This window comes from Hyposmocoma kahamanoa, unplaced genomic scaffold, assembly GCF_003589595.1.
Source record: "Hyposmocoma kahamanoa isolate Upper Pololo Valley unplaced genomic scaffold, ASM358959v1 232, whole genome shotgun sequence".
Classification (NCBI taxonomy): Eukaryota; Metazoa; Arthropoda; class Insecta; order Lepidoptera; family Cosmopterigidae; genus Hyposmocoma; species Hyposmocoma kahamanoa.
In genome coordinates, this window is record NW_020653750.1 from 6711474 (window position 1) to 6737659 (window position 26186).

Below are 26186 nucleotides of genomic sequence, written 5' to 3' on the forward strand. Positions count from 1 at the left end.
AAAAAAAAACGAAACGTTACTAAACGTTATAACAAAAGAGTTATAGAATGTTTTTATAATATTGCTAAGGTCATAATAATTTACGTCCCTTTGTTTTCAAAATCGATCAGATTCGAGAAGTGTTGCCTAACGTATAATCACTAAATGTTAAATTTGGCCAAAGAAATATAACAAGCGGCCGTACCACGAAACTGAATGCATTATACAAAAGTTCGATATTCATGGCGTATTAACAAAAGATCACAAATATATCGCACCAAGTAAAAGCCGCAATGTATTACAAAACATAAGGCATACACTCGGTTGCATTTTGTTTGCATCTCCTGATTACAAAATCACTTGCCCGTGGAAGAAAACGTCACTGTTTACTCGTTTATCCACAGTTATAGTGCTTTTGCAGTTTACATTGGCACAATTATGCATTTTTCGCGTTTTCGATTGGTGTTTATCTACGATAACGGTCGAGCGCGTTCTGAAGTGTAACAGCGGCAAGTAAGTGAATTTAACTTACTTTGGGCACGATAATATATTTGTTAGTAACGATTCGTTTTTTTTTCAATTTTGTAGTATCTATTATCAGTAGTATCTGTAATTTCGATAATTTTTGTAGCACGTTGCCTCGAATGTCCGAATACAGTGAGCAAATGATATTTTGTCAACAGTAACATTTTCATTTGTCTTGGTATTCATCAATTTGATCAATTACCAACAGAAAACCATCTAGTAAAATTGATTAAGACAGTAGCAAGTTCATTTATTGACGTGCGTATTCATTATTTAAGTTATCGTAGATCTTCTATTACAAAAAGATGTTATATAATAAGCTCATTTTATTGGAAGGACAATAATTTCAATATTAAAAGTCGATTAAAAATTAAAGTCTTAATTCTTTTAAGTAATCAACATTTTTTAAAAACAAGTAAAATAAAGGACAAATATCTTATTCTAGTATTTTTCTACTATATTATTATTACGACTACTTGTAATCAACAAATACTTGAACAAAAATTATTATATTTAGAATCGATTAATTGAATGGAATACGCGTGTTTACGTAAATATCCACAATAAAATCCACACACACAATACACAGGATCTCGGTGCGTTGTCACAGTCCGTCCTAGCGTCCACATTTACGTAGCAAGTACCCGTGGCATGTAACGGAGTTTCGGTGCGTGTGATATGTCACAAATGTGGACCCACTTTTATATAGTTTAAATGCAATAGCACAAACGGAACAGAGACAAAGCTTCATAAAACTGCGCTATGACAGGTACACTAATACAAGCTTACCACCAGCACCTTAGCACCAGCACCAGCACCAGCGGCTTAGTCGCGAACGGAGGTACGGTAGGACGTTCGGTAACTTTCATTCGATGACTGTGTTCTGAATAACGTTTGTAGCCTTTGCCGGTCGAGAAGTTCGAGTAATCGTACAGTTTGACGTTCGATTCGGGTGTTGTGAATAAAAATGAAAAGAAATCATACTATATCAAACAAATCAAATCGATCGGCAATTGAGTTACCGTAAGGTTCTGAATCGATACCCAGGGCTGCCGGTATACACGTAGCGCATCGTGTTTGTTTGTAATTTTTGGTATCTATGTATACGTTGCCCAGTAACAACTTGTTTACGGCCGCTTTCTATATTTGATCCTGAATCTAAGATTGTTTTTGTAGCGGATGTTCGGAGGGTTGTTAGTTGGAGAAGTGAAACGCTCGATGTCTAGCTCGCAACTAACATTTATTTCAGGTGGAGACAGCGGAGGGCGGACCGAGTCGTTGCGCAGGAATACATGAGTACACGTAGCGAAGACCTTTTGCATGAACAGCTTGCTGGGTGTGATGCTTCGGCTCTGTGTAGGTATCAGCGATGCCATTTTGCCAATTAATTGTCGTACGAATTCGCAGTCGTCGTTGTTCGCTTTTGATGGCACGAAGAAGTCGGCCGGCAAACGTTGTGTAGCACCGTACGTCATTAAGGCTGGGCTGAGATTGTTGTCGGCTCGCAATGCAGTACGTAGGCCCAGTAGTACTGTGGGTAATTCTTGAGCCCATTCTGTCGTCGTGCCTCTTGCCATAAGCGCTGTCTTAACTGTGTGATGCCATCTCTCGACTTGTCCGTTAGCTTGCGGGTGATACGCGGTAGTACGTAATCGTGTAATGCCGAACTTGTGCATTAATGATTTGAATAGCGCCGACTCAAACTGCCGCCTCTGGTCTGTGGTGATGCGGAGCGGGCAGCCGAATCTCGTTATCCAGCCGTCGTACAGCGCTTTCGCGATGACATCGGCGGTGATGTCACGGACTGGAACGGCTTCTGGCCACTTGGTGAATCGGTCAATCATCGTTACGCAATAACGGTACTCGCTTGATGACTGCAGGGGTCCGACGATGTCGAGGTGAATGTGTTCGAATCTCTGCGATTGAGGAAACTCGCCGGCTGGTGTGACCGTGTGACGATGTATTTTGGCGCGCTGGCACGCAATACAGCTTCTTGCTCAGTTGGCCGTGTATTGATTCATGTGCGGCCAGAAAAATTTTGCTGCTATTTGCTTCCTCGTGGTGCGTACGTCTGGATGGCAGAGATCGTGTTGTGCTCTGAAGGCAACGAAGCGATATGCAGTTGGCAAATATGGGCGGGGCGTCGATAATGAAATCTCGCACGTGATTGGTCGCTGCAGTCCGGGTAGAGTGAGTTCAGTAAACTTTAAGTTGGGTTTTTTACGTAGCGTCCTCAGTTCTTCGTCTTCATTTTGATCATCAGCCAACTTCATGTAATCGATCACCGAAGGACAACTTATCACTTCAACTCGCGATAATGCGTCTGCGACAACGTTATTTTCCCCTTGTATATATTTGATTACAGTGCAGAATTGACTGATAAAGTGCAGCTGCCTTTCTCTCCGGGGTGTATCGCTGCTGCTGTCTGCCCGCGTCAGCGCATACGGTTTGTGGTCAGTGTAGATGGTGATGTCATTTCCTTCAATTAGCCTTCTGAAGTGCTTCACAGCTGCGTACATTGCTAATAATTCACGATCGTACCCACTGTAACGTCGCTGGGTGTCGCTCATTGTCTTGGAGAAAAAGGCTAGTGGTTTCCATGTATTGTCGATCTTTATTTGGAGAACTGCACCGATGCTCCGATCCGAGGCATCGGTCATCATGCAGAGTGGACTGCCAGCGACTGGATGTGATAGCAGGGTGGCTTCCAATATGCTTTGTCTGCAGTTATTGAAAGCTTGTTCGGCGAGAGGTGTCCAGTCGACGGGGGTTTTGTCGTTCTTCTTTTTGTTGTGCAGGAACTTATTTAATTCAGTTTGCAGTTCGGCTTGATGGGGTAGGCAGTCTCTGTAGAAGTTCAACATGCCCAGGAAGCGTCTGAGTTCTTGGATGGTCTGTGGTTTCGGGTAATTTGATATGGCTTCTGTTCTCTCGTCAGTGGGTTTTATGCCGGCTCCTGATACTTCATAACCGAGGAAGTTGATTTTTGTTTTTCCGAAGTCGCATTTGCTTATATTCAATGTAACACCGTAGTTGTTGAGACGTTCGAGTACTTCTTGAATGTGCAGTTTGTGCTGTTCTTCATTTTCGGAGAACACGAGGACGTCGTCGACGAAGGTGATGCAGCAATTAAGACCTCGTAGTACTTCGTGCATGAAGCGCTGAAACGTTTGACTCGCGTTACGTAAGCCAAACGTCATGCAGTTGAATTCGAACAGCCCGAACGGTGTTATAATTGCTGTCTTTTCTGCGTCTTCACTCGATATGGGAATCCAGTAGTAAGCCATCTTCAAGTCGAGTTTGGAAAATATTTTTTTGCCATGAAGTTGATACGTGAAGACCTGAATTCCTGGTATTGGGTATCTGTCGGGTTGCGTTACTGCATTTAGTCTTCTATAGTCCCCGCATACACGTAGACTGCCGTCTTTCTTCTTAACAACATGGATCAGGCTGGCCCATGGACTCTTCGATGGACGGCATATCCCCATATCCATCATGCGTTCAAACTCGACTTTCGCAGCTTGGTACTTGTCCGGTGGAAGGGGGCGTGGTCTAGCATATAGTGGCGCCCCCGATGTGTCGATGCGATGGACCACCTGGTGCTTCGTCGGGCTCTTTAGTAACATGGGTCGCAGAACGTCTGGATATTGCTTCAAAATGTCGTGGTACACGTGATTGCGGTCGATCATGTAATGTGATCTTGTTGTGGCGTAAAAAATCGGCTCCCAGAATTGAAGTCTTCTCTTCGGCAACGATGAAAGTCCAGCGGAAACAGCGTCGAAGTCCAAGGTTTAGTGTCAATGTTTCGACGAGAAAGCGTTCGCTACTGTCCACGTCGATGACACATAAGCGGTTGCTTCTGTTGGCTACACCGATTCCCGCTACAGTCGGTGTAGAATTTAGTTTTCCACCTGCTTCCGTTTTGCACATGGTGATTCGCAGCGTCGTGCTCGGTTGCCAAAACGATGATGGTAATAACATAGCCACTCGCCATTTTCCATGTTAGAGCTACGCCTGGCGGATGACCGTGATCGTGAACGGCGCCGTGGGTTGTAAGGTTTACGGTGTCTTGAAGTGTCTCTCGTTCTACGTAGCTCAGCAATCTCGAGTGTTATACGTTCTACTTGCTTGGAGAGTACGTCGATGTGCACGTTTGCGGTCATTGGTGACGAGTGGGTTGGCGATGGCGTGATGGTGCTTGACATTGCGCTGGCCGGTGTGAATGGGCGATTGATCGCTGCGATGGTTGGTGGCTCTGTATATTCCCTCATCTTATCTGCCATGACAGCTAGAGTATCCAGAGACGATTCGGTGTTGATTCATCCACAGCACCTTGAGCGCATCGTCCGTTGCGTATGTTCCGCCCAGTTCTCTCATTCGCCTCAGTAGCTGCGTGGGCTTCTGGTCACCCAGCTCGAGTCCGCTAACAAGCCTCTGGAATTGTTGATCTTCAGATTCTTCATACACGGACAGTAGCCGCGTTTTTAAAGCAGTGTACTTCCCGTGCGGTGGAGGTCTCAAAATTAAGTCGCCGATTTGTTGAATGTCCGACGGTTGTAGTACGCCTAAAACGTAGCGATATTTTTGTTCGTTGCTTGTTTTTAACGGTTCAACAAGAGCTTCAAATTGTGCGAACCATAGTCGCGGATGTTCGCGCCAAAAGGGTAATATTCTGGACTGGATTGAGACTGCAGCCATGTCGAATGAGGGTTCGGTAGGTTTGTCTTCATTCTCCATTTTCGCTTCAAAATCACGTCGGGGTCACTACTTTAGCGGATGCTCGGAGGGTTGTTAGTTGGAGAAGTGAAACGCTCGATGTCTCGCTCGCAATTAACATTTATTTCGAAATCAGCCCCTACCTTTATACAAAATTTATAAAATATAACGTACTCCCCAAACATAAGTTGGAGAGAGAGAGAGAGAGAGAGAGAAACTATATATGTGCCTCTCGCTCTCGCTCACACGTAAATACATCGCGCGCGCGGGCCGCCAGCCAGTCGGCGCTCAGTCGACGACAGGAGTGGTTGTAGCAGTAGGGCGAGGAGAGCTCCTTTTAAAATTTGGTGTAAAACGAGGTCAAATTACAGAATTAAACACTTTTAATATTGGTAGTGACATACTAAAACGTATGCAAAATTGTAAATTTCATGTGCCATGTACTTTTCCATTGGATTGTTTAAAAATACTTTACGATAGATTTAGAATACAGGTACCATTCAATTTAAAGGCACAACAAATTATTGAAAAACAAAAATGATAAAAAAAATATTTAGAATAAGCCATTTGTAATAAAATATGCTATCAAACGATAAAGTTTTGTTTATTTAATTTTATTCTCTTGTGCCAACCCTACCAAAATAGGTATAAATTTTGCACGCTGTATGAAGCTTTGTTCTCTGTTTCTTTTTTTTACTCATGTGGCAATAGCCCCAGACCGCAACAACAACTGTTTTACAAACTTTCTTGATTAAATTAAAATAAAACTACTAAAATAAAATGAAAATGCAAAAAAATTTGGTAAAAGGAAAACCTGGTGATTGTGAAAGACATACAGCCCCATACCTTTCACAATAATTATTAACATTGAAATGGTACCTAGTACTACTATGTATTCTGAATGCTTTTTAATAAGAAAAGGTCTTTCCTGAAAATCTTCTTGTGGTCCGTGATATTGTTAAAAATGAACAGCTTTGTCGAACGAACGGAGTCCTTTTCTTAATTTCTTTTATTTATTTCGATAAATATAAAACAAAGTTTGTATTTTACAAAAATATAATCTGTGTATATATATAGGAAATGAAACTATTTTTCCGGATAACCTTGTTTTGTATATTTGTTTTTTCAAACAAACCTCGTTTTGTTTGAAAAAACAAATATACGCGATTTAAATCCGGAAAAATAGTTTCATTTCCTATGTGTAACCATCGCGAAAACCTAAGAACTCGATGTGTATATATATGTCTGTCTGTATGCTCAGTAGCATTCACTTGTAATGAACATTCAAAATCAAATGAGAAAGCATTCACGAGCATTTGAACGAGTGAGGAATCTATTCATTTTGAACATTCTATACCAGAATCGGTAACATTTGTATAAGACTAATAACACGTGTAGAATATTGACTCGCCGTAGATTTGCAGGTTTACGGGGGATGGACCAAGTCATTTTGGTTCTTCCGGTTGCGCTCTTGCAGCGTCATCATTTCTTCCACCGAACATTAGAGTTCTTGTGAAGCTCGACATATCGCTATCGAATGACCATTACAAGCGACTGCACTTGATAGGATAAACCTTAAAGAAATTCTGTTTTTATAGATTCTTAGCCAGCTACGCTCAATATGGGATTTGGCTGATATATTAAACGCTGCACAAATATTGTGGCTCTGCTATGTCTTCTGCTTTGTCTTCTTTACGATCATAAGGTTCAAGATAGTTATAGTACGTGTATTCACTTTTTTTATTATATATTATTACAATTCAAAAGCACTAAAACAAAACTTTCCAGTATAACATAACTACGTTTCTCTATATAAGTACCGCTTATTCGTTGTACAAAATGTTTTCCTTGTGTAGTGTGTGATTATTTATGTGATTATATATTATGGGTTACAAATTGGGTTACAATAATTTAGAAAAAGTTGACAAAATGGATACTGGACGATAATTGGAAATATTGTAGCCCATGCCTCATCACCCTTTTTATAAATTGGGACAATTCGAGCTTTTTTCCATTGGGTCGTAAAAACGCCGTCTCACATGGAGCGGTTGAAAATTAAGGCAAGGGGCTTGACAAGTTTGGAGCCACAAGTTTTAGTAAACAATGGTTAATATGTTTTAAAATGATTAATATGTTTTAAAATATATTTTTCCGTAACATTATTTAAATAAGTAATGTACGACAAATCGTGTAGTACCATTACCTTTTTTTTTGGTCTGAAATAAAAAGTTAGGTGCACTAGTCCATCGTCAGTTCGAATTTCAAAAACCCTTTCCAGGCTAGCGTGCAAAAAACACTTTTGCGCGCAGGTTTCTAATGAGAAAGAAAGCCTTTCCGAGCTAATGAGGTGACAACGATAGTTTTTTAAAGTTTGATATATGTATATATTAATTGTTCCATCTATATTTAGTTGATCTATGGATAAATTATAAATTAGCTGTATTCAAGGTAACACTATCTTTATGTTTAAGCATACTGAATTAATGTTTGGTATTCAAAAATAATATTTCATCCTCTTTTTTTATTATTGATCTTTTCTTTTAATGATTGATGACATTTATAACCAGTACAACTTTTGATATTGATCTCGTAATAAATCTTGGTTGCGCCCTATACTCAGTAGGTTAGGTTAGGTTAGTATATGAAATGCTGAAACCAATTTACTTGAGTTTCCGAACATGTTTTCTGGTCAAATGATATTATAATTAATATAAGTAACTATTTTTCCGGATTTAAATCGCGTATATTTGTTTTTTCAAACAAACCGACGTTTCGGGCCCTTTACAGGTCCCATGGTCACGGTTGACTGAGGTGGTACATTCTTCAACCAGTTATGTCTAATATTGATGCAAACCACCCTATTTTTTCACTATAGTTACAATAGTTATTAATTAAATACCTTATTTTTAATTTTACAAAGAAAACATTGCAATTTACGCTTCATTAAGTTTTACAAATTATTTTATTGAATGAATTTTTATAAAGTTCAGTTTATTATTAATTAATAATAGAAATTAGAATAAATTAAAACATATTCCTATGTGTAACAATCGCGAAAACCTAGGAACTCGATATAATATTAGTATATAAATATAATCAACATTTACTTAGTTTTAAAAATAAGTATCTAAATTTTACTTTTAATGCTCATTTGTCTTAGTTTTGAGGCCCAACATAAAACTATCAAAGTTAATTTATACAAATCAAATATTCTTTGCGTAGCTCAGAACAGATTAAAATATTCATCAATTTATTAAATCTCGGAGAAAGAGGATCAATCATTAATAAAGATGACCGTTTAGATTTTTGTCTGCTGCTTTTGCAAATTTAAAAAATCATTTAAATGTATGCTTTTTTAAATAATCCCGATTGTTGGATACCTACTATTTAAAGTATAGACATTGCCATGTATAATTATTATGTTGCCAGTCATATAATATGTTTAAACGATAATTTTGGGTGGCACAAGTGATTGATAAATTCTATTTTATTTTTTTATGAATTCGCCGTAATTTTATATACAAAAAAATATATGATAGTACTATCATTGCGCCCAAGTTTATGCAAGAAAAAATGGATCCCTTGGAATCCCTACCAAATCCCTTGGATTTGATGTTTTTACAATTTAACGATATTATTATTCCTTTTTTATTAGAGTTAGGGTGGGTGCGTAATCTTAGATGGTTTAAAAAAAATTAAAATCCAATAAGGCGAGTTACAATCGAATAAGAATAAAGAATAAAAATCTTTAATGTCCTATCCAAAAATTGGGTAAGGAGTAGACGACATTGATCAAAAATCTAGAGTTTGGGCATGATTCAACACACACTCTAAAATTATTAAGACCACGTGTTTAATTGACAAACTCCTTACCAGCTAAAAATTGTTTTCTTTGTGTTCCAGTTTTTTGGATGCGTAATTGTTTCGGCGTTCTTTTGGGCGATAGTAGGTATCACAACGGTTGTTTTATTTGTCATCAGCGATATTGGTTACGACTTCATTGACATACATTTACCAAGAGTGATTTCCGGTATATTGGCCAATCACACACGTTTGTTTGGTTCTAAAATAAATATTACTTTTGATGTAAGTATTGAAAAGTATTAAAATATATCAGGTATTACATTCGTATAGTACGTAAAATGACACCAAAACGAAAAAACATTTTTTATGAGGGGTCTAGTTTACCCCTATTGTTTACGTTGAAGTAGAAACACGCTAGTTAATACTGAACAACTATAATAGTTAATGCATAACTATTTAAAAAAATATTCTCAAGGCGAGTCATCGGAGGAGAAGCGGGATAAACTGTTTTGCTATTATCAAATGGTTTAGGTATTTACAATTAAATAACGGTCTTATAAAAAATTTGCAATACACCTAAGGATGTTGTCTAAAGAATGTGCTAGTTCGTTACACGATAGAATATACTTTACTCGATCATATAAAATCCCGAAAAGTCTAAAAGGAATTATTTAAGAATAAAAATGTTCAACTTGCATACATTTTTTATATATTTCTCTTTAAACACTACAGAGAACCTGCTAAATTTTGGTTTTCCACATGTCTTCAACGGATTGATGTCTTCAATTAAATTCACATTTATCAACGTCGGGTCTGTGTCAATTTTTCTGCGCCTGTTCTTATTTTATTTATATTAACTTTAAACGCGCAAATTGCGGGACGGCGGCCCCCACTTCTCAATGTTCACGTTGAAGTACCTCGCCTTAAAATGATGTAATTTGACACTAAGTGGACGAGGGCGGAGGTGGTGAATCAATTTCTGCCCAGAAAATGTTTCTCGTTTATATGTATAAAATAACTAAGTTCAAAACGAACATCGATACATATTATTTTTAACCGACTTCAAAAAGGAGGGAGTTCTCAATTCGATTGTATTTTTTTGAGTATATATTACGCGATGAACCGATTTCGATTATTCTTTTTTGTTGGAAAGAGGGTACTATAGCATGGGAACGTAGCTTGGGTAGCGTAGCGAGAGGTAGTTTATAAATATAAACGACGATTATATCATAATTATAACTTTATACGTGTATTCGATTTCAAAGTTTTGTCCAGAACTCCTAGATGTCTGTTTGACATCAACACTCTATTATTTTTATAATTCTAAATACAAAACCTAAGTTGCCTGTACCACATCCCTCTTCCTTACAACTGAAGGGGTGAACATCCCTTAGCTAGTGCCCTACCTATGATAGGCAACATACATAATATGTGATCAGCCTTTACTATAGGCTAGCCACACACTGCTCGGAAGCTATCACTTACTAACAAACAAAACCACCGAGAAGGCTGTGGCTTTAATCTGCCAAAAATCTATCTAAAAGGACAGACTATGACCACATCCTAATCAAACAATCTAAATATATTTTTTAGCTATCCTAGCTATTTAGGTATCCTAGCTATAAAACCTTAATTCTTTATTCAAGCTTCCTACTTAACCTAAATCCTACCATAATTTTTATATAATTCCAAACAAATAACAATCCTCATCGTGCACGCTGATACGATGACGCCACTGGGGAACATCAATATTGATCTCCCAGCTGCCTCCGTCCTCATCCTGTAGCTATCCACGTTTCACCAAACTTTCTTACTTTCTTTGAACAAATTAAAACAACACCCAAATTATCCTAACAACAACGTTTCCTAACACAAATATGGTATGACGATATATCATATGGCGGATTCCTAATAATTAAACAAATATATTTTCCCTTGAATGCAGACAGTTCCTGTTCATCTGGACGAATGACCAACAACTATGTACATACACAGGATAATATATCCATAAAATGAAAAATAAAAAATAAGTTATATTCATACAAGTCGGTAGTCCATCTCCTCCTGTCCTTTCATGTCTGCATTCGACGGAATAAAAAATTCATCAAAACATTCGACAAGATACACCGTCGTCATGGCTCCATATGAAGAACAAACAAAAGATTAACAAACATTTAACAATAAAATATAAACAACCTATTACCTACTATAAACTGAAAATCATTAAACTCTCCACTATAGAACCTTTTCAACCTATTCACATGCACCAGATCCTGCCTACCAGAGATCCTGTTACCAAACTAGGAGTAGATCTAGTTAACCTAACTTCCGCATATCATCATATCTCCTGGACATCAAAGCAACTCTATCTTTTTTATCAAAATTCCGCTTCTGTTCTGACCGTGTACTTCCTATCTACTCTTTGTGCGAACCAATCAAGGCTGCTCGTTTCCCTAAAATTGTCCCGTAAATTTTCCGCAACACTTACACAACCACGTTTAAAATTGTCATTTTCCGACGAATTTTATTTTCATACGAACTACGCACTTACGGCAAAACGTATTTATAAATTTTTTCTAAAAAATTACCCTTTTGACACCATTGACCCGTCTTGCCACTTACGTCAGCTTTTTTCTTTATTTCCGATAACCGAGCAGAATGTATATATTCCGAGTTCTTTACCGCCAAGTTATCAGAACTCTTTGATACCGGCCCGATAGACGACTTTTCTTTCTTTGACTCGATATCTGTCATGGACTTAAAAGAAATTTTATTGTCAATTTTCAATTTTGACAACTTGAAATTATATTCCTTTAAAATGTCCTGGACGAGGATAAGAAATTCCTCATCACCTTGCTCAATAAGCAACCTCTATAGGTATTTGTTTCCATTAATTGTCAACGACACTTTGGTGGGCGCCTGCACTTTTATTGGCATTCCGCCCACTGTATGCAATGGAAAACTCGAAGTATCATCAATCTGCAAATGTAACCTTTCTGCAAAACAACGAGAGATTATTGAAACCGAAGCACTAGTATCCACCAACTTGCACCTTACATTATTAACAAAAACAGATATAAAAGATATAGATAGTGTAGATAGGGCTATCTACACTAAAACTATCAACTGTATAAATATTTCCTAAAGGTGTACTAATTTAGTCTCACTAGCAGGAATTCTCCATTTTGTTAGCCAATCCTCCATTTCGTTTAAGCTGCTTTGAAGGAGTCCGGATGCTTCAACTGGACATTTACTTGAGACTGGTAACGCCGTGTCATCAGCGAAGGTAGCAACGGTGGCCTTTGGGTTTTGTAGCAGGTCGGCTGTGAAGAGTGTGTACAGAACAGGTCCAAGCACAGAACCTTTTTTTTTTTTTATTGTGACTCGGCAAAATGACTGCACCGCGCCTGATGGAAAGTGCGAATACAGTCCAGAGATGAGAGTAACGGATGGAAAACACAAATATCTTCACTCCGTCACTATCATTTTGCCGGTCTGGCCAAATGCTTCTTCACACTACGTTTGAAGGACCCGATGTTATAGAGGGGAGGGAATACATGCGCCGGGAGTTGGTTTCACAATTTGATGGTTCGGCATAAAAACGAATTGCCAAACTTTTTAGTGCGGGACGGTATTGAACTGACCGCCCAACTGTGCCAACGCAGTCCGGCACGGGTGGTCCGCTGATGGAAAGGAGAGGAAGGGATAAGGTTGAATAACTCTTCAGAGCACTCGCCCTGGTACAGGCGATAGAATACGCTAAGAGACGCTATATCTCTGCGAAGCTGTAACGACTCCGCATGCTCAGTTACATGAGGATCGTTGACAACACGGAAGGCATAGCGCTGCAGTCCATCTAGGGCATCGAGCAAGTACTTGGCAGAGCCGTCCCAAAGGTGCGAACAGTACTCCATGCTGCTTCGGACCTGAGCTTTATATAACAGGTATCGCAGCTCTGGAGTAAAAAATCGGTGCACCTTGTTCAGGATGCCAAGCTTGCGCGACGCGGTACAGATGACGCTCTCGATATAATCTTTGTTGCTCATGTCCTTCCGGATGCTCATCCCCAGTAGGCTGAGCTTGTCCTGCAGCGTCAGCGTTGTACCCTGAAGATGGGGAAGTGGAAGGAATGGGGATTTTTTGGAGCTGAACGCGCATACCTGGGTTTTCTTGGCGTTGAACTCAACCAAGTTTCGGGAGCCCCACGACGATATATGTTCCAAAACATGGTTGAGCTCATCGACAAGTTTTTCCCGGTTTCTCTCAGGGTCCTCCCGGGTGCTTGACGATTGCTTATAATAGCAACCGTGCACTGTGCTATCATCTGCATAGCAATGAATGTTGCCAAAAGGCAACAAGTCATTGATATGCAGAAGGAACAGCGTGGGCGACAGCACGGAGCCCTGTGGCACCCCAGCATTAACTGTCACGAGCCGCGAAGTGCCTCCGTTAACAAGGACACGCAATCTTCTATCGCTAAGGTTTCGCCCTGTTTGTCGATAGCTTCACCCCAGAGATGCATTAGATACGCTAGAACGTCACCCGTTGATCGGTTCGGCCGAAACCCGTACTGTCGATCATTAAGAATGGAGTGACGTTCCAGGTGCCGGATTATCTGGATATTTAGAATCCGCTCCATCACTTTGCAGAGCACTGAAGTGACAGCTATTGGGCGATAGTTTGCCGGATCAGACCGATCTCCTTTCTTGGGGATAGGTTGCACGTTGGCCTCCCTCCAAGCTAGGGGCACGTTACCAGATTGGTATGAGAGGCGGTATAAGCGCGTCAGTACGGGAGACAACTCCGCCGCACACCTTTTAAGGACGATAGGAGGTATCCCATCCGGACCATAGGCTTTCCGCACGTCAAGAGTCTGCAATTCCTTGCGGACATCACATTGTCTGATAACTATATCAGGCATTGTGACTCCGCAGTGGGGAATTGACGGCGGTTGCGCATCTTGGTCGTGAATGCGCGAGTTAGCCCCAAAAAGGTCGGCCAATAAATTGGCTTTCTCTTCGGGGCCATAGGCCAAAAATCCATTGGGATACCTCAAAGGCGGCAGCGACGAACGACAAAAATTGGACTGCACGGCTTTGGCCAGGCTCCAGTAGGCACGGCTACCGGTGGGATGGGCTACCAGCTTCTGGCCAATCCGTGAAACGCACTGGGCATCCGCTCTTATGTAAGCCCTCCTGCAAGACTTGGTTGCTTTGTTATAGGCTGCTTTAAGGGACGCAAGGTTGGGATCCTTTGTTGCACGACCCCTGGTCCAACCACGATATGCAGCCTGTTTCTCACTAACAGCGTCCATGCATTCGCGATTGAACCAAGGGCGTCCTCTGCGATTGGCGATGACACTGGAAGACGGTATGTAGTAATCCATAGCCGTTCCAATCTCATCGACAACAGCATCGGCAGCTGCTGAGGCATCCTTTCCCGCAAAGCAGTGCTGCAACCAAGGGATGGACGCAAAGTAGTCGCGCATACCATCCCAATCCGCCGACGAGTAGTGCCAAATGCGACGAGTGACCTCCTTCAGCTTAGTTGGAGGCATTTGGGAAACCTTACACCCAACCAAACAGTGATCAGAACTTCCCAGGGGGGCGCTGACTGATACTGTGTAGTAGGTAGGGTGACTCGCGAGCAGAAGGTCAAGCAAAGAGGGTGCATGATCCGATATGTCTGGAACCCGGGTGGGCTGGGTTACCAGTTGGGTCAAGTCATGCGTGAGAGCGAAAGTGTGGGCAGTTCTTCCTGCATGGTCAGTCTTGAGGGAACTTAACCATGATTCATGGTGAGCATTAAAGTCCCCCAACACGACCATCTCCGCAGATGGGAACTGCGCCTGCGCGTCAAGAGTCGCCTGGCTCAGTTGGTCAAAGAGCCTAGTTGTCTCCGCATCCCCGCTGTGGGATCTATATAAGCACGCGAAGACTCTAGCTGAACAACTTTCATCCGTTTGAGTTCTTAATTTTATCACAGGCATGATTTACATTTGCAGTTTTTGTATTGATTTTTTTTAGTTTCGCGCCGGGACCTTTTTAAAGGAGAAATGGGCTGAAACAACAGACAATAAAAGCTGGGTACGTACTAAATGTAGCGCCATTTGCTATAGGCATTTTATGACATCACATTAAATTATATACATATGAATAACAACCTTAAAATTTATTAAGAAATAAATCATTTGGTTAATCAGGTGGACATGAAGCTCAGAGTCGCCTTCACAAATTATAGACCACATCTAAATGTGAAAACATTTCTGAAGAATTGTCAGTTATTTTTCTTGAAACAAATGATTCGCTTCTTCGCCTTCGGAAATAAGTATCTTCATATTCTTGACAAGCTCGTCGACGCTATAGGTGTAGTCATGTTCAGTCAGTTCAGAAACAGGTAATTGTTGAGCAAATATATCATATTTCAGGGAGAATAAAGATTTTTATGATGACTGTGTTTTAATATTTCAACCCTTCTAGTGATCGGATTGACTTGAAATGTAGTAGTATAATGAAAGTACAATGACAGTATAATAAATCATTAATACTGTGATTGTAGCATGAAGCTACATATACACACACGCCTGCTTAGCTAATATCAATTAATATTTGCGTGTAGTAAAACCTTATGCGTATTTGGTAACAAATATGTGCGTGTAAAAGTCAGTTACACTAGTTCTCGAAATTGCTTTAAATGCCGTTTCCATATACTCCGTGATTAACCCTAATTATAGCAAGTATAAAGCAATGCCTAGTTCAATATTCCGCTAGTTATAAAACAATGTCGATATCAATTAAACGTCACATCCCTATCTGTAGATTGTCAACTTTTTGCTTTTTTTCCAAGAAGTTGATGTTCATAGGATTCTTAGCTTTTATGTGACTAGTAATAATAAAACCTTGTCAGATCCAAACAAGTTTCAATATTTTTTATCAAAGGTTTTTTATTATTGTCTATTTTCGTTTGATAATTTATAAGCAATCAAAATTATGTTATCCATGTACTAATGTAAGATTACGTTTCCAAATTTGTGCGTGTGGCGACACCGGTTTTGATGCTCGTTGCCAAACAAATGTAGCTCGATGTCATTTCCATTCTTTTCTTTCTTCCGTGGTGCCAACCCAACAGCTGTCGACCTTCATGAAGGAAAAGTTTCAGCCGATGAGTGTCATATATCGGCGATTCCGAGACAGGTTACGTGACACCAGATTGCGTTACACGACGCCGACAAGTGCAATTTGTATAGAATAATTATTTAATTTTGATATTATACATATGTAAGTTAATCTGTGTTCTGGTTTTGAAGAGTGAGTGTGCTGGTCAAATTACAGGCACATTGAACTTATCAACTTATACTTAGGGTGTCAGGGTGTTGCGATTTAAAGCTCTTGAGTGGCACTGCAACCTTTATGGACAAGCGTATAGGTTACCATCAGGCACACGATTACTTGTTCGTCCCCTCACTTGCTTTAAGGTAAATGTTATATGGGCCTTGCCTGATTTTGAATAAATAAATTTAAAAAATATATAATATAAATTCATTTTAATGTTTTAGAACTTACGCGTGGTTCGAGAGACAAAATTAATAATAAGCAGCTAACTGATCGAAACCGGAAACTTCAAAAGGCCTATGTTTCGACCGAACTGCAGCCATATATTAAAAAAAATCTACCTAAAAACAAAATGAGAATACGCTATTCGGAAATAGAAGAAACATCCCCGTGGACAACGATAGCCGAAAAAGATCCACTTGAAGTGATTGATGTGTGGGACTACATTGATCAAAGGGGACTCCGCCATTATAATATAGGCCGCCCTATTCCTCGTACAAAATTATTGTATAGAGATGATGAGACTGAAGATGAATCTGAACTTCGGAACAGGTCAACAGCAGTAACATATTTTCATAGCTTTCCAATATTTTATTTTCCATTATTACGACCACGATCTGAAGAAATAGCCATAGGAAATTATTTTTATGTGAGTACAATATTATTTTTCATTAATTTAAAAAATGTGTTTAACTGTTTAAGTATTTACTACATAAGTATGGTTAAGTGCCGCTTTATATTTGGAAATCAGTTTGGAATTCGTTTTAAAACTTCAGAAGTCGAATGCACTAAATTCATTCAAGTAGTATTGAGCACAAATGTCGGCCACAAACGTGCGTTTTCTTCGAAATGAAAAATATTCCTGAAAATGGGGCCGACCAATGTCCGGAAGTAAAATAAAAAACATATACGTATACAATTCGCACACGTGAAATTAACGATTTTGAAACACTCATGTGTTTTACAAAGTTTTTGGCGGCGGTACATTCAAGGAAGTGGCTCGGCACACTTAAAACATCGTAGTAACAGCGTTTCATAAAAAACTCAATTTCGCAGAAACAAAAACATGATTGTATTTAATTTTTTTGTTATTCCATTTTGGTATTTTTGTAAAAAAAATGTATCTGACAACTTTCCAACATTCGAAATGCTGAAATGCTGCTATTTAATTACGCTTCCCTACTTCGAAAGCTGCCGTGTCTGCTTCAAGAACTAGAGGGTGATGATAAGTTATGCAAGGTAGTTTGAATACCATTTGAATGCGTCTAACAATTACCATTCTATGATCCCCTTACATAAGGTTACAGCTCTAACCAGACCCAACGCAGAGGGTCAAGGGCTGTCTATAGCGAGACGACGTACTCCAGATACCACTGATTAAAGTTATAAACACCCAAATGACTCGGACCTTGTATGTGTACCTAGTGCATGTGAAGGATCCAAGTTAGGAGCGAACAACGTGCACAACCTAAGTTGAATCTTACTACGTGATGTAATGCTGTCCAGTTCGTCCGGGAGCTAGTCTCAGCCAGAAAACCTTCCTGCAGTGTGTTAGATAGTGAATGTGCAAAATTTTTGAGTGAAAGTGTGGTGTGTACTGTAAGCTGGGACGTAGCTTAGGATGCGTAGCGAGAGGTACCTAGTGCAGGTTGTGGAATCGAACAGCTGAGATCATTCGGCTTCCGAGACGTTTGCCCAGGCCAACCCCAGGTGTGCTGTTGTGTACTTGCTCCCCGAATAGTGGGCGCTGCATCGGGGTTGGGTCGGCTCCTGCCTAATCTCGGGAGGCCGGTAGCCCCATGTAGAAGGCATACGCCGGGGTGACCCGGAGTATGGCCTTATACGAGGCTCCCATTTGGAGTGGGGCCTTATCAGTGGCGACGAAATCGCTGCTGAGGAGGCCTCAGAGGGTGGAAGCCCTGCGAATTTGCAGGCCGTACATGACGGTGGCTTGCGCTGCCGCATGCGCTCTCGCCGGTACTCCGCCGTGGGACCTTGAAGCCGAGGTCCTGGCAGAGGTCCACGCCTACCGGCGAGGAATGAGGGACTGAGGCGAGCGCTCCGCTCCCCATGAGGTCGAGTGGGAGCGTGGGAAAGAGGGCTTGGCAGATCTCCCTTATGGAGCTCGTACCAGGGGGGCGATCCATCCTGCCCTCGTAGAGTGGGTATGTCGTTAAGGAACAAAGTCCGGAACGAAGTTATCCGGCATAAGACTAAAGTTGTGGACATCGTCAAGAAATCTAGCAAGCTGAAGTGGCAGTGGGCTGGCCACATCTGTCGCAGAACCGATGAGCGATGGAGTAGATGGGTTCTCGAGTGGAGACCACGTCTCGGCAAACGTAACGTAAGACCTCCTGCAAGATGGACCGACGATCTGAAGAAGGTCGCAGGTAGTGGTTGAAAGCGGAACACGGGTGATATGGCGTACACTTGCGGAGGCTTATGTCCAGCAGTGGACTGCAATAGGCTGATTGATTGATTGAATTGTCGTAGACTTGTGAAGCAATAGGCATTTTGATCGCACCGGTTTTTAATAATTAAGCGTGTGTGTTTTTTTCTAATAATTTTCCAATTAACGTATCCAATAGCACCCCTTACACAGTCACTCTAACTCGCATGGAAGCCTGCACGTGGAATCGTGCGCGATTACCTGTTTGAATTTTTTTAAGCTGCCGTTCTTTCGCCCTCATTTGCTCGTGTTCATTTTTGTTACAACGGAAAGAGCGTCCGCGTAAAGGCTAATACCGCAGGACAGACCTCGTGAAACTGGCACGTGTTTGAGTGCGCGATTGCGCGCGCGACTTATGAGCGCAATCGCGCGGTCTTTCCCTTTTCCTTCCAGTATCTTTCCTAACACACGCGCTCAATTGCGCACGATTGCTATATCGCTCGCGGCAGTGTCTGTGTAAAGCCCGCTATTATCATGATATTGCTTTATGATCTTCATTAATTGTTCAGGAACTCCCAAATTTACATTACCAGTTACAGTGTAGGTACCGTGTTTGACTATTCTGCATTCTGCAGTAACACTACTTGCGAAACTTTTTACATTATACGGTGTTGTCAGCGTCTTCAAGTGATTATGTGCAATAGACTACGTTAAATATAATGTTATAATGATAGTTTTCTATTGCAGGGAAGGTTATGGACGGCCGTTGTACCTCTAGCGTTTTTTTTGTTTACTTCAATATTGTTCCTTGTTTTTTTTTTCTTGAGTCAAAGAATGACCCGAATTGGAAGATGGCATTTCAAGGTAATTTTGTGATAAAGATAAGACCATGAAACTTAATACATAATGTATTTACTGTATTTTCATAAATAATGTCGAGTGCAAATAACACTGGCGTGTAAACAAATATAAATTAACAATTTTCAACTCTATGGGATAATCTAGAACATGTGGCCCGTTCATAAAGAAACACACAAACAAGCATCGATTTCAATAATAAAAACAATAAATTTTGACGTTACGTTTCTGAAACACTTTGTTTGTTACTTTTAACGGAAAATGTCAAACTGAATAGGGGTAAGTATAGCAGACGTCTATCTAGTTAATAATACCGGGTGGAACAGAACGACCGACAAAGCGGAAAACTGTGAAGAGTCTTAAATATGTATTTAATTGTACTGAAAGTTTTTTTGCTCTAAGTGTAATAGTTTCCGAGTTATACAATGATAAAGATTTGCTTGAAAAGTCTGTATTGTCAACCCTACATCATAAAACACAGCTGTTTGGAGGCAACTACCGGGAGGTACTCAGGGCAAAAACTTTGTAATTTAGTAGATCGTTGACCTCCGTCGTTGATCAGCACCCCATCAGTCGCTTTCTTTGATCAACCACTTTCTTTGATCGGTCATCATGTGAATGATGATTAATTACGCGGGTATTTTAGTGTATTACTTTGAGAGTAATTAACACCCCTAAATTGCATGTGTGACGACCCAATATTTACATTTACCGAAAAAATGCACCTCTCCTAGAATCTTCGGGAAACATGTTGTTTCTAAACCTTTGTAGGTAGTTTATGACAACGCATAGTTGACAGTGTCATTTAGACTTCACTTTTCTTAAGTTGTTGTCAACTTAAGAAAAGTGAAGTTTTCTAAATGATCCTATCAGGAGTTTAACTCATATTGCCTGCGTCATAAGATAAGACTAACTTAATATAAACATAACTAAATTAAGTAAACACGTTCTACAACATGCGTCAAGTACTCAAATTACAATAGTCTCGTAACCCTTAATCCGGCCCTAACGTAAAATAGTAAATTGAGGCAGCCAATCACGTCACTTAGAAATTTAGAGATGGACACTTGATAACTGTTATCTGTTTTTGCTAGCATAATCGGGAGATCGTTTTTTTTGTACTAGTCTATTTATGAATGCATTTGGAAATAGTTTTAATTTACACTACAAGAATTTACTCAAGAATTTACTAACTTTAAAACGAAGAGTTCATTCTATTGATATCAACATTTAAAACTAAAATTTCTGTTAACTTGAGCTGTGTAGTTGAAATTTTAATAAATGTAATGTAAAAATAAATAAATCGGAGGATCTTGGAGGTCTGCAGACCACCTCCACGTTTCGCTTTCTTATTTTTGATTAAATTTGATTATTTATTACAATTCATTAAACGACCTGCATTTACTTTACTTTTACTTTTAAATTGCTCATGGTACTTATACCAGACAATACGATTATTGCGAAAGTTATTTCTTTATCATAATTGTCTTTTTAAAATAACATTTCGATATTTAATAATCAATGATATTCGACGCGTACGCCGCCGCCGCCGCGCGCATCTCTATGCAGAGTTGCCAATTAAGCGACTTTGTCCCTTTATGTGATGATTTGAAATCAAAAGCGTCTTTTATTTCTAGCGACAAAAAAAAATTGGTATTTTTTGGCGCGTATTTAATTAGGTTTAATCGTTTATAATTTAATATTATTTTTATCTTAATATTCAGGAGTCTTTTACCTGTACTGGGACCATTCTGTTTAGTGATATTTGCTTTAGTCTAGTTGGTAACACTTTTTCATTCATAAATTAGTTCAAAATGCCTGGTTGTATGGTAACTCGTGGTCTCATGTTTACAACAAAAAAACGTTTACTTGTTAGTTTTTGGGTTGTGACAGCAACTTATTGGAATAATGCCGTTATTAAGTAGTGCTTGTGTTAAGCAAGTAAAATGTATTAGTGTGTTTGCGTGGAAAACCACATCGGCGTATGACCGGCACACCCAGGAATGTGTCTGGAATGTCTGCAAGAGTAAAGGGGACGTGGACAAATCGAAAATCATTTTAATTTAAAGTAAGTTCAATGTTTTTTAATTACCTATTCAAGTGAGAGCACTTATTTCTTCTGCGAGTGCCAATGACACGAACGCCGCCTGTAGGGCAGTAGATGTACTCACAATCTCACAATCACAATCAACATAGCCCCGCACTAGGGAAACCCTGTGTTGCGGGTGCCATGGACACACACATAGACAACCACAAGTTACACCCAAACTCACGAGAGAAATAAATGTAGGCCATACAAATATTTCTCCCGGCCCGGGAATCGAACCTGGGACCTTTGCGTGGCAGTCCGGCATGGTAACCGTTCGGCCACGGAGGCAGTTACTAACACGATTGATTCGCTTAGGGTTGTTGCACCGCGAAAGTTTTAAATCTGGACGAATATTTTTCAACTGCTCTGATTTTACATTTAAAGTAAATAAAACTCATGTATGTTGGGTACTCAACGTGATATTTTCGGCTTTGTCGGTCGTTCCGTTCCACCCTGTATAACATTGTAATCATGTCATTCATAGACTTCACTGCCTCCGTGGCCGAACGACTGTCACGCAGAGGTCCCAGGTTCGATTCCCGGGCCGGGAGAAATATTAGTATGGCCTACATTCATTTCTCTCGTAAGTTTGGGAGTAATTTGTGGTTGTCTATGTGTGTGTCCATGACACCCGCGACATAGGGTTTCCCTAGTGCGGGGCTATGTTGATTGTGATTGTGAGATTGTGAGTACATCTACTGCCCTACAGGCGGCGTTCGTGTCATTGGCACTCGCAGAAGAAATAAGTGCTCTCACTTGAATAGGTAATTAAAAAACATTGAACTTACTTTAAATTAAAATGATTTTCGATTTGTCTTGTGGGGCTATATTGAGTGTGTGCGTTATAGAGACGAATAACATAATTTCTCTTTCTTTTAATCATTCTGACGGAAAAACGATGTCGCCAAGTACTCTACGTTAGGTTTCCTATAGATTATAGTCTAGATTAACGGGTTTTTGCAACCTGACATAGTCATCAGTCGTGCACTCCGTTATTCATCCAGTTGCTTTTAAATTAGTACCCCAAAACTTGTTGAATGACGCGAAGTTTGTTTACGGACCATTTCGATACCGTAATATATTGAATTGCTAAAAACTATAGTACCAGCACGTTATAATGGCTGTTTTGTCGTTTGCCCGCTCATCAAGTTTCGTATTAATTCATAACTACGTTGAAGGAGCTAATTGCTGTACATGTTGTAATAGTGACGTGGAGTAAAATTCATGGAATGTATCGTTTTAAGACACAACTCGGTATTTGCTTTTCGAAATTCGAAATTTAAAAAAATGAAATCTAATACGATCGTCACTTATGGGATTGCTAGACAGCACAACTTCTACCTCCGGCAAACTCGCGTTAAAGCTCAATGCAAAATAAAGCAGTTTCGAATTGACGATATATTAAGTAAACATTTATATTTTTGTTTTATTAAAACTTTTTAGTCAGCTACCCTTGCAATACTAGTTACAAATCTAAACACTTATAGTGTGACTCGCATTTAATTACATTTTGTACGATAATGAATCGAGATTGCACCTCACTGTTGTAATCTGTCAAAACAGCCACCATAGCGTGCCGGTACTATAGTGCGTTTTAAAGAAACAATTTGGTTGAAAAACTTACTTTTGGTAGTAGGAAGTTAAAGGCTTGTCAGTGTACTTGTATTACTTTATACAAATACGTCGGTGACCACCGTACGGTTTTAACCCTTTCATATACAGTAACAGCGATTACCGTGAAAATAAAAAAAAATTAGAATATATGAGTTTTGTAATATGAATCTCAAAAAACCAATTACAGGTTTTACAGTGCGATTTCCAAGTGCTTTCTGTGTACTTACCGCGTACTGGTTTTCCATAGTATCAACAACGTACTGACATTTTTTTTTATAATTCCAAGTGACGGGACCATCGAGTATATAACCAGAAATAGAGACGAAATGTCATCTAATTTGTTTGAAAACTATTCTGCCATATTATTACTGTGACAACTGCGTTCCGATTGGCTAGCCCGAGTTCGAAACAATTGACGGGTGTCGTCAACTGTTTCACTTCAAATCTACCAGTTAACTTGAGCTTTGCCATAATGGACGAAAACTGCAAAATTACATATTTAATATTTAATTACCGATGAAATGTGATTCCGTTTGTTTTGTAATTAGATGTTTTGCTGTTTCCCACACCACCGAATAGAACAGCACGGCATTGTTAGAGACATTATCTTTATTACAATAAATACAGAATATTTTTTGGAATATACAGAGAGGTACACACAGGTCATTAGTTGGCCTGTCTATATTTCAGTGCAAACGGGAGTTGATATTTATAAGAGCTGTATCGCTCATGTGTTACCAGGAATATATGGCCCTTATTTCGTCTCTATTTCTGGTTATATACTCGATGGACGGGACGAACAAGTCAAGCCACTGGTGGTTAGCGATACGCCTATCCATAACTGTTGCAGTGCCACTTAGAGCTTTAAATCGCAAAAATCTTAGGGGCACTGCCACTGCGCCCGTCACCCTGAGACATAAGTTGACAAGTTCCATGTGCCTGTAATTTCACTAAAACCATGCAAGGTTATTTGTAAAATAGGTAATAACAACTTTGCTTGAGTTTATTACTAACAGCATAAACAACAACTTTGATAACAAGACTTAATAAATGTACAAAAAGTGGTCTTTTAAGTTTTATTTATTTAAAGATACACCATCAACTTAACACAAAATAGTCTTAGAAATAAATATACATACGTTCACCATACAATGTGCCAAGTCGCTACAGGTGTAAACAGCACTAAACATTTAGAGTAAGCCAATGAGATACAAAAAATAATATAAAATAACAATAATAATAATAAAAAAAAACAAATAAAAATGTAAAATTACAGCAATAATTTGATTTAAGATAGAAACAATTGCTTGCACATGCGAGTAAGTTGTTTAGTGTTCCCTACATGAAAGATGTCTATGTCACTGTCTCTGGTCACAGTCAAGTCATTGTATGACTTCATGAGTCTGTTCAAGGCAATACCTTCCGAGATTGGTTCGGCAACTAGATAAAACAAATGATTTGGCAATGGGGACCCTAGGCACTGTACGAGGAACGTTTAAGTTGATGAGAGCCAGTGCCTCTGGCGACGATATACCTCCATGCACCATCCTGTGCATGGAGTCAGTAATTAGACGAATTCGATCCTATGTCAGAAATTCGACGTCTGGTTTCAAGAGAACACATTCTGAAATATTTTAGCTGAATATTATATTCAGCACGGAAGGGACAATTGGGGTCTTTATATGCCAGAAAACGAGTAAAGTTACGTTTCAACCGTTCGATTCTTTCAGAATGAATTCTATAATGTGGATTCCAGACCGGCGATGCATATTCCAAGGTACTACGTATCAAAGTGTTGTATAAGGCGAGTATAGGAGCCGTATTCCTGAAGTCCTTGCAAGAGCGTTTGACAAAACCTACCATCTTCCATGCCTTTAATATAATACTATTAATATGGTCTGTGAAATTTAACTTGCTATCAAACCTAACTCCAAGGTCACGGACGCAAGAGTGCTCGGATAAACATTCACCGTCCAACCTATATTCAGATTGGACAAACTTCTTATTTCTGGTGAACTTAATGTGAAGGCATTTAAATTCATCTTATTAAGCTTTCACCAATCGTGAATAGAGTCCAGATCTCACTGTAGAAGGTTGACATCGCTCCGAGTTTTTACGCTTTTGTATAATTTTACGTCGTCCGCAAACATGGAACACTCACAAGTTTTGATACAATCGGAAATATCATTTATGAAGGCCAAGAAAAGTATTGGACCAAGATGGGAGCCCTGAGGCACCGGAAGTAGGTTCGAAAGGGGAAGACTCAAAACCGAGCACTGTGACACGTTGTTCTCTGTGTTTTAAATACGAACACAACCAATTCAGTAGTTTACCATGTATACCATATGATTCAAGTTTTGACAGCAATAAATCATGGTTTACACGATCGAAGACATTGCTAAAATCGGTATAAATGGAATCAATTTGAATTCTTCTGTCAACGCAATTGATGTTTTCGAAACACGTGCTGAAAATTGGAAAAATCTTTTCGAGATGTTTTGTAATTACAGGACAAATAATCTTCTTAAATATTTTAGGTATTACACTCAAGATTGATATCGGTCGGTAGTTTTTAATTTTGCGTTTATCCCCTTTCTTGTGTACGGTTACAACGTTAGCGGTCTTCCATTTTGATGGGAATATGGAAGTATCAATTGATTTGTTAAATAATATCTTTATAGGCAATGCCAACTCCTCATATGTCATTTTGATAAAGAATGGAGGTATACCGTCGGGACCAGTACCCTTACTCGCATCAGCCGATTTTAAGAGTTTCGCTACCGTACGTTCACAGATAGCAACGCCATTAAGCATGAATTGCGGAAACTTATCACCACAAGAGGTTTGCTCGCCCCCATCCGGAGGCGAAAATACAGAGGAA

General features: G+C 39.6%; 1 protein-coding gene across 5 annotated transcripts in view; it reads left to right on the plus strand.

The window, feature by feature from the left end:
* LOC113228516 overlaps positions 1 to 26186 on the plus strand; it is a 120367-nt gene that overhangs the window by 6290 nt on the left and 87891 nt on the right. For all 5 annotated transcript variants that reach the window (XM_026461852.1, XM_026461849.1, XM_026461851.1 and 2 more), the window contains exons 2-3: positions 16580 to 17004; positions 19492 to 19608. In XM_026461852.1, coding sequence (XP_026317637.1) covers positions 16580 to 17004; positions 19492 to 19608 — 542 coding nt within the window. The remainder of the gene's footprint in view (positions 1 to 16579; positions 17005 to 19491; positions 19609 to 26186) is intronic.